The sequence below is a fragment of the Leptonychotes weddellii genome, chromosome 2 (genome assembly GCF_054177405.1).
Source record: "Leptonychotes weddellii isolate Sample4059 chromosome 2, ASM5417740v2, whole genome shotgun sequence".
NCBI classification, from domain to species: Eukaryota; Metazoa; Chordata; class Mammalia; order Carnivora; family Phocidae; genus Leptonychotes; species Leptonychotes weddellii.
The window spans coordinates 58,662,394-58,675,166 of NC_138370.1; the positions used below are offsets into that span (position 1 = coordinate 58,662,394).

General features: G+C 38.9%; 1 protein-coding gene across 3 annotated transcripts in view; it reads right to left on the reverse strand.

The window, feature by feature from the left end:
- Positions 1–8,921: 8,921 nt before the first annotated feature.
- The window catches only part of TMEM144 (transmembrane protein 144), a 56,900-nt gene continuing 53,048 nt past the window's right edge, over positions 8,922–12,773 (reverse strand). The window contains exons 13-14 of one of the 3 annotated variants that reach the window (XR_014142657.1): positions 10,288–11,068; positions 9,284–9,389 (exon numbers count right to left, since the gene is read on the reverse strand). Coding sequence is in view for 2 of the 3 variants with exons in the window: in XM_081811493.1 (XP_081667619.1) it covers positions 9,270–9,389 (120 nt within the window). In the remaining variant the exon portion in view is untranslated. Of the gene's footprint in view, positions 9,390–10,287; positions 11,069–12,773 lie in introns of all 3 variants that reach the window. The other 2 variants (XM_081811493.1, XM_081811487.1) reach the window with 2 other exon arrangements.

Genomic DNA, 12,773 nt, shown 5'->3' on the forward strand with positions numbered 1-12,773 from the left:
TATGCTGCTATATCAAGTAAGTCCCAGTCGAGCTTGTGATCTCTCTCCAGTTGAATGTTCTGTCCAGAAAAACCTTGAATGTCTTGATACTGCAGACCAGTAAGGACTTTCTGGGCAAAACACCGGAATGGGACAATAACTGTTTGTAGATAATGCCAATATCTATAAAAAGTGGAGGAAAAAGTTAGAATTTAGTGACCTATGCATAAACATGATTGGCAATTTTAATAACACCAGGAAGAAACTAAATATTTTTCTTGAAATTTCATGGCTATCTTGGGTGGTAAGGGCTTTCTTTTATAGCCTAAGTAGCTTTGGTTTCCAATGCAAAAGCTTGTATATGTGAATCAAACCGCATTTTTAGAACCACTGTGGTTTTAGTACTATTTTCTATATCACATGCTACCCTCAAATAGTAATGGTGCAAAGTTCAATCACTGAAAATTGCGCATGTTCATGGAGCATGAATAAGGAGTATTACCACAATACATATTACCATTTTATGTATTTATATCTATCTCTATATTATCTACCTGTCTTTCCATCTAGAGATCTATGATAATGCTTTTAATTTCTGTATCTATTCATATTGTGCATTTCTGGATCAAGGTAGATTATTATTACTTAGAGCAATAACTGCACTAGTTCTTGCCCTTTCTGTAGCAACGTGAGGGGGACCACATGGACAGACCAGCATGTGCAAAGGGATTTTTAGGTCATTATAGGAAGGGAACCTCAAAACTGGGAACCTGGGAGCTTATACAGGAGGAGTACAGTCTCCAGAGAGACAAAGAGAAACCCCATCTCCCTAATATAAACAAATTCCATTTGGGAAGAAAAGGAAAGGTCTCTGGGTTCTTGCCTATGGAAATCTAAATAAATGTCCCCAGAGGGGAGATAAGCAATTCAGAGTTTATACTCCAGGGTTTTATATTTATAAGTGTCCAAATGAAAATTTGGCTTTTTTTTTTTTTCAGAGAATCAAAAAATGTTAGGCTAGGTGTTTAGAAATTTCGCTCGCTCACAAGTAGCCTCAAAGGTTGCCCACGTAGGGAGAACAATGTCTAGCCCCTTTTCGTAATGAGTATCTCTAGTGACTGCAGGAGGAAAGACTTCATATTTCTGTAGGTGTGAACGGTTTCCTCTGCTGATTCCCATTTGTTCGGTTCCACTAAGGTCACCTCTTTGCCACCCATCCCTAATGTGGTTGCTTCAAACTGTGCAGATTTGCATCTACTTTGTCCTCTGCAACTCGGCTTAATGTAGTTTGTCCACGGCCTGGGGCGTTTGCCCCTCAAATACCTGCGGTGGGAGGCTGAAGCCTACTCAGTTGGGAGCTCTCCCAGCTCCTCTCAAAGGCCTTGCTTCTTTTTTTGAGGCTTATTCCCCTGTTGATGGATTAGTGGTCTTCGGTTCACAGAGTTTCTTGCCTGTAGAGTAGCCATTGGGTTAATTAGTTAATTAGTTAAGAATACACCGAAGTCTAGAAGAAGAAACTGTTCTCACTTAGAAGACTGAAGGGGGTCAGAGGCATGGTTTGTGTGGGGGAGCCGCCGACCGAGGAGGTCAGGTAGCTGTCCAAGTGGGTGGAAATGGTGAGGGGGACCATTATTCGCCACCGCCGCGGAGGAGGACTCCAGATGAAAACAGTAAGTAGTTTTTACCTGCGATTTTGAAATTTTAAAAATGCCTTTCTCTTTGGGCCTCCTCTTTTCCATACCCTGTTTTGTTTTTCTCTGTTTAGCATACGTAGCGAAGGAGAAGAAACAAAGGATTAAACAAATACTATGAATATAACTGCTCTTGAGTTCTTTCCTGCTCTTCCTCTACAACTCCTTTGAAAATACTCTTCTCCACGTTCCTAAACCTGCCATCAGTGAAACTACAGGTTATCCTCACCTTTTTGAAAGTTCATGTTTCCCCACTTCACTTTTATAAAAGACCTGTATGACTAAGCTGTTTTTGGCAACTAAACGAAATCTAAGGGGATTTTAACTTTTACCAAAAAAAAAAAAAGACAAAAGGCCAAAACTGCGTTCCGTGTGCGTTTTGCCCCAGATGCACAGGAGCAGCGGGGGCTTGGATCAGCAAGAGCGGCCCCGCCAAGCTTCTTGCTCAGGAACGACACTGAGCGTCTCAGCCTCAAGCTGCCAGAGCCCTGAATCGTGTCTGTGAGCATCCGTGCTTTATCTCAATTTTATTTTGTGCATTTGTTAGTACGATGTGTTCTAAGGTATCAGAAAAGCCTAAGAACGATTATTTTTTGGGGGTCCGGGAATGCTCAAACATTTTTCATATAAATTAATGGTGATTTCTTATTCACTTCATGCCATTTTAATTTATGGAAGTTTTCATCAGAATGCTCTACTTTCGGATAGTAGGAAAGACCTGCATTTTATTTTATTTTTTAATTTAATTTAATTTTTTTAAAGATTTTTTTTATTTGTTAAAGAGAGGGAGAGACAGAGAACACTAGAGGGAGTAAGCACAAGTTGGGGGGAATGGCAGAGGGAGAGGGAGAAACAAGATTCCCCTCTACTCAGCGTGGTGCTCCATCCCAGGACCCCAGGATCATGACCTTAGCTGAAGGCAGACCCCTTAATCCACTGAGCCACCCAGGCTCCCCAGAGAGACCTGCGTTTTAATATGCTCTTAACACTGAGGAGGTTTGTCTTATAGGCTAATTGAGTAGCAGCTATGAAGCAGTTTGGGTAGTTTTAGTTTTAACATCATTTGAGAGATTATAATTAGATTGTAAGCAAATGAGATTGCAGACAAAATTTGACTTTATTTCTTTGACGTACAGTATGGTTATAAATAAAGATAAACTCATGATGAGGAAAAATTAAAAAAAAAAAAAAACCCTAGCATTTATCAAATACTTACTAAATACCAGGTAGTATGAGGTAGGTATTTTAGCTAATACTTGACCATGACCTGAGGAATGCACAAAAAACTGTGAAATAAGATTGCCTTTTGAGAGTTTATCTATAAAATCAGAAAAATTGCCCTAAAAAAGAAAGAAGAGCTCTAGGCCTAGAAGACTCCATTATAAAATATCTGAAGGTTAAAATGCCTTTCTTCATGTATTGTATCAATCAACAGGGAAGCTGTTAGTAATGGATTAGTAATGGAGACTTAGGGGTGCCTGGGTGGCTCAGTCGGTTAAGTGTCTGCCTTCAGCTCAGGTCATGATCCCAGGGTCCTGGGATGGAGTCCTGCGTCACGTTCCCTGCTCAGCGGGGAGCCTGTTTCTCCCTCTCCTGCTCCCCCCACCCCCCCACTTGTGTTCGCACTCTCTGTCAAATAAATAAATAAAAATCTTAAAAAAAACCCCAAAAAACATAGTGGAGACTGAAGAGAAAAACAAAAAGCGGAGGCCAATTTTGAGAATGCCCATCTATGAATGAATCAGGAGCCCTCTGGACTGGAATAGTATGACAACATGACAAATACAGCTGTAAGGGAAGAAAGAATTTTCCTAGACCCTTTTAGGTTCTGTGTCTAAACCTGCCCATTAAACTGACGAAAGACAGACTAGTAGGAGAAAAGCATACACATTTTATTTGATGTTAATATTTGTACATGTACACAGAGCTTTCATATGTAAGAAAGGAAGACTCAAAGAAGCAGATGGACCTGAGAGCTTATATACCATTTTAACAAAGAGCAATATCTTGTGGTGACGTGACATGACAAAGGGAAAAGGTGTGTGTGCTGGGGGGGTACACTGTGGGAAAGTGCCTGGCAAGTATAGGGGGAGACTAATGGAAGGTAAGGGTTACTATGGTAGGTTTGTTCATATGGATGATGAGAATTGATAAGAATATCCTCTTCTGGGAGAGGAAATATTTTTCACAGGAAATGTAGGCCCCACTTTTTAGGTAGAAAGGGGAGATCAGAGAGCCTTTTCTGCATCTGCTTTTCTTCAATTGCCTTAGGCTCAAAATAATATACCCAAGCGGCATTTTGGGGGTGGTATGTTCGATCCCTTTCATAGACACATGGTGGAGAAAGATAGCCAGTTATGTTGTATGCCCAAATCAAATAACCCACTTTCCTCATCTGATTCCTCACTCAGCAAGAACCTTTCTGTTCAGCTGGCTTTCTGTGTAGCGCACTTCCAGGGACAGGATGCCACAGAAGGGTCACATGGCAGAGGCTTTCATTAAAACTAATATACAACTGTGTATACTAGTTTCTTCTGTGTTGATAGGTTAACTCAGAACTGCTGAGGCCAGTCTGTCTAAGGTCCCTACGACTTTTAGTTTCTGCACTTTCAGGACTGAAATCCAGAATGCAACTGTTGTAGGATCACTGAGACCAATGCCATTTGTGGACACCTACAAGGTGGGGCAGCTCATGAGCATTGACCTGATGACACCCTCTTTCTAGTATTTCATTCATTCTTTGAACTTCGGTAGGGATGATTTTCCCCATTTTACAAATGAAGAAGAAACTGAAGCTCAAAAGCTATAATATGCTAAAATGTACCTAGATGATAAGCGGCAAGACTGGAGTTTAACGAGGTCTATAAAGTATCAGAGCCTATTCTTATCAGTCATTACATCGTGTACCCTTTCATAAGCAGTACTGAGGTATCTAGAAGCAATAGGCAGGTAGGTCACTACAAATTATTATTCCATGTTCAACTTTGTCATACATGATTGTTGACCTTTGATGTAGTATAAGGAAAGCTCAGTTGCTATGTATTATGAAACAAACAAATAAAAGTAAATATCCATCAGAGGAAATAGAATATATAAAAATCCTAAACAATATAAACACAAGTGCATGATTTCATGTCTTACTCCTGTTTAACTTATGCAGCAAAGATACTCAGAATAACTATTAATTTGACTGCTACTTGCATTTATATTTTCTGGGATAATGTTGTAAGCAAAGCCTTTCTCTTAAGTATACTTGATTAGAGCAATGAGAACCATAATAATGAGCACTTAATGTTCTAGCACATTAGTTTACATGATAATGCTTTCATTTGCCTTATTTCCCTTGTTCCTCCAAATAACCAAGTGCCAGGCAGGGCTGATGTTTAAAATTTTTATTTTATATTGTGAAAACTGAGTTTCAGATTGTCAGAAATGGTTCTCAGACCCTTTAAAAAGTCCAGGATGTGGAATCTGGCACAAGGCAGTCAGAAAAAAAAAATTATTTGGAGTTCTGACAGGTACATTATGTTTCTTCTATTGTGACTTTGACATGCATCTGACACTACTTCATCATCCTAGCTGTTGTTGCTGTTTGCTTTGTCCCTTGCAACCTGGTTAAACCAATTTGGAGTTTGGTCTTTTTCTGAATTCAGCTTGGTTCTAATGACTGCTGATATCACCTAGTGTTCCAGGCTCCCAGTTTAAGCATTCATCCTCTGCCTTTTGTTGTGACAAATCTCGGGAACTTTGCCATTCCCACTTCTGTGCTCTTCAGCAGTCTGGCGAATAGCGGGTCTTCATAATCGATAAAGAAACCAAGGCTTGGAGAAGTTAATTAAATTATCTGGTACCACATTAAATTATCCAGGTGGCAGGATTGGGATTTTAACTTTTACCGCTCTGGCATCAAGCTGTACGTTCTTCCTATTAGCTAGTACTGAAAATTACAGTTATGTTCATAGTCTTGAACATGAGTATCTGCACGATGTTTTGCATTAAATCTAATACAAATTCTAATATAAAATTCTAATACAAAGCTCTGCTTCCAGAGTTCAAGCAAAACCTCAACTGTAACTTGTCCACATTTAAGAGACTAGTAGGGTTTGGTACCTTGTTGAAGCAACATTCTAAGTCCAAGTGGTCCAAGGATCATTTGCATTCTCATTAGTTGTCCCTCATCAGCTACCTGTTCCATTGAGTAGAAGTTGCAACATCATCACAGCATGCACTATTTTAGAGCTCTGCCTAGCAGTTTGCATAGGCGGACGGCATAGGCAGCCCAGCTCCTGAAGGAATAGGTGTGATCACAGTGAAGCAAGCTGTTTGCAAATCAATTATATTAATTTCCTCTGACACTGTAATCTTTTTTTTTCAAATCTTTTAATTAAAAAAAATTTTTTTTAAAGATTTTTTTTTAAGTTTACTTATTTGACAGAGAGCGAGCACAAGCAGGGGGAGCTGCAGAGGCAGGGGGAGAAGCTGACTCCCCGCTGAACAGGGAGCCCGACGTGGGACTCGATCCCGGGACTCCAGGATCACGACCTGAGCCGAAGGCAGACGCTCTCACGACTGAGCCACCCAGTGCTCGAAATCTTTTAAATTTTAAAATGTTGCTGGTACCGCTTTTCGAATTATATATTAAAGAAAGGTAGACCTCTCTTCAAATCATTTTTCCACTCACAGAAGTTTAATCTCCATTCGAAAACTTTGATTCCCTTTGTGATTGGCTTCCTGTTGAGCCAGTTTCAGGTAGATTAATTTTGTGCTTTGGAAAATGACAGATTAAAAAAGTCCGTTGATACGTTATTCTAATCATTAAACACATGTTTCACATGAGAAAGGACATAACTTTAATAAAACAATCCCCCGAGGGCAAAGCTTTTAAATGATTAAGAAATACAAACTTCATAAAGCTTGTAGAGCAGAATTCCTGAGCAGGACAAATAGCCAAAGCTCGGCTTCTATTTGGCTCACCCAGTAGAAGTTAAACAAGGCCATTCTTTGGCCCAACTGTGAAGTCTTTTAGATTTGTCTTCTGTGAAGGTGAATACTTGACATGATTTGAGAGCTAGTTCGATTCATGTATGGGTTGACTGCCTTTCTTGTAGTGAGTTTTTTTATTCACAAACAATTCTTGTTTTTTAGGCAGGGATTTGATTGTGAGCCTATTAACGCTAAGTTGTGAGAGAAAAGGTTTACCTCTTGTTAGAGGCATTTCAGGCAATAGCATACCTGATTTCATTAAGTACAATACATACTATGTTCCCCTGGTGATTATATACCAGCAGGCAATATTAGTGAGTGGATGGACTACAAGCATGGCTTCTGGAGCCAGACTAGCTGCGCTTGAACCCTGGTTCTGGCACTTGTTAGCTCTATGTTCCTAGGCAAGCTGACCTCTTTGTGACTCAGTTGTTTAACCTGTAAAATGGAGGAAAAGTTGATAGTAGCTATATTATAGGCTTATTGTGAGGATACGTGTTAATATGTGAAAGCATTTGGGACACAGACTGGTACATGGGAAATATGGTAAGCTGAATATGCAAGGGTAGCATGACCACTTTAACTGAAAAACCCACGGGCATATGCACCCCAATGTTTATAGCAGAATTATCAATTATGAAAAGAGCCCAAATACCCATTGACTGATGAATGGATAAAGAAGAGGTGGTATATATATACAATGGATTATTACTCAGCCATGAAAAAGAATGAAATCTTGCCATTTGCAACAACCTGGATGGAACTAGAGAGTTTAATGCTAAGTGAAATAAGGTAGTCAGAAAGACAAATATCATACTATTTCACTCATAGGTGGAATTAAAAAAAACAAAACTGATGAACATAGGGGAAGGGAAGGAAAAATAAAATAGGATACAAACAGGAAGGGAGACCAACCATAAGAGACTCTTAACCATAGAGAACAAACTGAGGGCTGCTGGAGGGGAGGTGGGTGGGGGATGGGCTGTATGGGTGATGGGCATTATGGAGAGCACTTGATGGGATGAGCACTGGGTGTTGTGTGTGGGTGATGAATCACTGAATCACTCCTGAAACCGATGCTGCACTATATGTTAACTAACTTGAATTAAAATAAAAAAAAAAGAAAACCCTACAGAAATGCATTGAGTATATAACTATATATACTGAGCTTGCCTCACACTATGCACTTTGCCCCTTGATCTTGTTTTTTTTCCCTCTTGCTTATGGATTTAGTAGGTCAAGTATGAAGCCTAAGCTGACCCATTCCCTGAGATGGGTAAATTGTTTAGAGCTGTGATGTCAAATATGATAATCATTAACCACATGTGGCTATTAAAATTAAAATTTATATTAATTGAAATAAAATAAAATTGAAAAATTCAGTCCTTTAGTCACACTAACCACATTTCAGGGGCTCAGTAGTCACATGTGGCTAGTGGCTACCATACTGGATGGTGCAGATACAGAACATTTCTAACTTTGCAGAAAGTTCTATTGGATAGTGCTGATAGAGAGTTTGGTAGTGTGTTATCTTTCTTGTTCCATTCTAACATGTAGCTAACATAAATAGCTTCTAACTTACAAATGAGATGTATTCTGAAAGTTCACTCGCAAGTTGATAGGGACCTTGAATAAAACTCTCTGTGGACCAATTACATTAAGATTACAGAAACAGAAAGCATATGAAGAGACAAATGGCTAACAAACATAAGAAAATGTTCAAGTTTATTAGAAATGGAAATTGCAACAATGAGCCTAGTTTTGATTATATGACTGGAAAGATTAAAATAATTGTCAGGTACAATGCTGGTAAGTGTGCAGTGGGGCAAATGCACGTGGGTATATATTTTTAGTAGAACTTTTCTTTAAAACAATTTGGCAATACATATTAAAAGTCTTAAAATTGTTTATACTCTTTGGCCCTGTAATTCGCCTTCCCAGACTTTCATATAAGAAAATAGAGATGCTTACAAGATTCAGTACAAAGGTGCTCACAACAGTATTAATTCTAGTAATAACTGGAAACAACCAATTGGGAGAGGGTTAGCTCAGTTATGACTTTGACATATTGGAAAACTGTATATTCATTAAAATGTTTTTGTAGCATATTTGACAATGTAGGAAATATTTTTGTAGAAATAAATGAGAAAATTATATTTAATACTGTATAGTATGCTCAAATAACTAAAATATCCTTGGGAAGCGCTTGAAAATTAATTAAAATATCAAAGTAGTTAGTCTAAGTTTTATGGGATAGTGTGTGATTTTTTTATACTCTCTACTTTCGAGTTGTCTACAGTGTACATGTGCTCCTTCTTTCAGAAAAAAATGCAAGAGTACCTCAAAACTATTTAGGATAAATTAATGGTAGGGAATCTAATAGTACTATAAATACAACTAATCAAATGAAAACAGTCAATAACAATTGGACACATCACCTGTACTTTGTCCTGTGTGAGATGCTTAAGTTAAAAAATAGAACTGAACAATGAATAAAATTAATGGAGCATGAATAATTAATCTGATGAGGGTTTTCAAGTGAGATACAGACATATCCTGCTAGGTTATGCTGTGGAAACAAATGCACCCCAAATCATAGTTCCTTACAAAAAAGATTTATTTCTTCATGTGGCAAGTCCCTTTTAGGCTGGCTGTAGCTATGATCCATGTCCTCTTCACTTTGTGGACCGAGGCTGAAGAAGGAGCCCCATATGGAACATTGCTGATCTTTCTGGCCTAGGAAAAAAGAGAAGGTGAAAGCATTAATGGCCTTAAAGCTTCTGCTCTGACAGAGCTTCACTCCAATTACATTTCATTGGCCAATGCAGGTCACATGGCTAAACTTCATGCCAGAAGAGTAGGAAGGAGAATATTTCTACAGGAGAGGCCAGAAGTGGAAGTGATGGGATACTTCGATGTTATCACATTCAGCCACATTCACCCAGATGTGGAGATTTAAATTCTATAGATAAGGCTCAGGAAGCTGTACTTTTAACAGTACTCTTTAAAATTTTGATGAGTCTGATGAGGGGACCCATGTCTGGGAATAAATAAATTAGAACATACAAAAATTTATTATTACAATCTATGGCAATCATGGGATAAAAGTAGAGTGATTATAGGTCCTGACTTGCTAAGGCTTACTAGTTGGCCCAATGTAAAGTATCAAAAATTCCCCCTTTTATTCTCCAAAGTATCCCAATTTATGTGATTAAATAATATGGCCACCCTAAGCATAGGTCATTCTTCCCTGAAATAGGGAGAATATATACAGCTTCTCCTTCTTCCTTTCACATTTGCTTAGCTCAGTATATTCGATATTTCCCTAGGCCAAGCATATAAACAATATCTCTTTGGGTCCAATGGATGGTATTTCAGAGAAACTCTAGCCATGAAATCCCCTTACAATTTACTGACACATTAGTCCTAGGAGTCTTCAGAGATAGCTTACATTTCCTCAAAAAGACAGTTTTCTTTGTCCTTCTAATTATTGTGGTCAATTGTATTACTGAGAAAATAATTGCTGCCTCTCTCTACTGAACCACTTTCTACCAGGCATTTCTCTACTCAGCTGTCTCTGCTGAATGAGTATACTTTTTGCCCTGTTGATATCAGGGTTGGCCAGGACACTGACCTGGGAAAGGTGAATGTGAGTGGAAATAATGGTGTCACTTCGGAAGTTTTAAGCACCATCACGTGGTTCTGCTTTCTCCCTTTTCTCTCTTCCAGGAGAACAGAAGGTTTCAGATAGAAGCTGCTGCTTAAGCCTTGGTCCTGGAATGAAGATGATGTGGAACCCCAGAGCTCAGAGCAAGACAAAGACCCTGCTGAGTGAGCCACTGTGGTTCTGGGATTGTTTGGAGAGGCAGCGTGACTTAGTCTAAAGGGAATGATACGGTTTTCAGAGCTTTCCATTTCTTTTTCTATTCCAGCTCTCTCTCATGGTCAGTCTCTAATGCCATGAAGCTACATGAAGAGCCACTGATATGTTGGATTAGCGGATGCTGCAACATTTGATATAGCGATAACGATACCAAAATGTCTTGCCTCATATCTTCTGGGCCAGAGGTGCTGCTGTTATAAAAGCTGAGCTGTAGTGGGTACATGATATTTTTGTTTGATGTGCTTCTTCCCTCTTTCATGAAGTGGTCTTTTTCTCTCTTCGTTCGTGTTCTATTGGGAGTGCCACTCACAGATTCCTCCCTCCTCATGTGGGAATTAACAGTCCACCCATTCATGGTATCCCATTCCCCCAGTCTAGTGATTGCTCCAAGGGCAAGCATGGGGCTGACGTTCTCTTTTGGGACTCTTCAGTTTCTAGCTGATGTAGAAGGTGCTTTTCTTAAGAGATGTTGGAGCTAGAATGGTAGGTAGCTGGAGCTGCTTGTGAAGTTTCACTACCATGTGGAGATAGCCTTTATAAGAATAAGGAAAATAAAAGTAAGCAAGGATATGTAGGGCTGAAAGCGAGTCATAGAAAACTTAGGGGAGCAGAGGGAGACAGGAACAAGATGGGAGGAGGGAGAGAGACAGAGGACCCACCAATTCTGAACTGAGTCATGCCTGAATATCGTTCTATTTATTCTCTCCCCATTTATATAAATGAATAAATTTCTATTTATCTCAAGCTGGTTTGTGTTGGGCTTTTTCCCTTGAAATCAAGAGAGACTTAACTAACACATAAGCTGTGCTAGGTGAAGCTTATCCTGTGGCTTCTACCCAGATCCTTTATTAGAAAGACCGAGAAATAGAGTGAGGGTAGCCAGAGGGAAAGCTGGAAATGCATCTGTGGGGCCTCTTCTTTGCCGCAGAAGAGCACGGAAAAGTGCACAGGTGTCCTCTTTATTTTGTCTGATCTAGACTCTTAATCCAGAGAAGTAGGCTACTGAATGAAGTTGGAGGAACCAGAGATTAATAATCAGATGAACAGCTATGAGCTACATGCTTTCCCTTTGAGCCTTGTCCATTTGTTGCTGGGGGCGTCTTCTCCCTCCAAACAGGAAACAATGGAAGATGAAAGGAGGTAACTCACTGGGACAGGAACACAGTAGACCTAAAAAATTCTGAAAGTGATTGCTGGAATTAAAGCTATAATTTACTAGCCCCAGCCCCTCCCCTACAATATTCTCAAGCAAATTGCATGTCTAAATATAACAGCCTCATTAAAACCATGATATTTAAAAAGGTCTAACACATGACCTTTCCTTAGATAGGAAAAAAGTGTGGGAAATAAATTGCAAATGAAAAATACAGATAAGTAAAATGATTTCTCCAGTATGCAAGAGAATTAAACAATTCTTGGTTTCTAAATGTCATTTCCCAGTAAAAGGAACGAATCTCTTTGAAGAAAGGATTGATAATAGTTTGGATGGGAGAAATACAGGGTGAGTTAATGTACCAGAAAGCTAAGAAGTGCACATTGAGGGGCCTTCCCAGCTGGCCAACTTTGAGGAACTGAAGTATTAAGAACAATGACATTTACAATAGATTTTGATACATTGAACAACAACAACAAGTTCCTAAGTCCATAGAAAAAGAGGGAAGGGAGGAAGCAGGAAAAGTTCATTTTCACAGAAGAATACTGGGTAAAAAATATACAATTAATGATAGAATTACAAAATCACCTTTTTTGCAGTCACTGATATAATTTATTCAGCAGGGGTCATCACTGGGTGCTATAGCCAATGGGTAAAAGTTAGTTGGGGAACAGGATATTTATAAACTTTCAAAATATTTTTTTAATAATGTATAAGTCTGGTAGGAAACACCTTAATAAAATTATCAAACTCAGCATCTCTCTTGATATGATATAATGGGAAGTCTCTACCACATTAACTATTGTATTCTGACAAAAACATCTAAACTGCAGTTATTCACAAGGAAATGATCAGACAAATCAAGATTATAGACTATTTTATAAGACAACAGGCCTAGATTCTTTAATAAAAAAGTCAATATCGTTAAAGAGAAAAACAGCTAGGACAGGGGACAGGTATAAATAAAAAGGCAGTAAAGAAACATGATGACTAAATTCCATGTGTAAGTCTTGAGTGGATCTGGATCAAAAAAGTGATAAGAAGCTATAAAGGACATTATTTTAACCACCAGAGGAATTTAAAT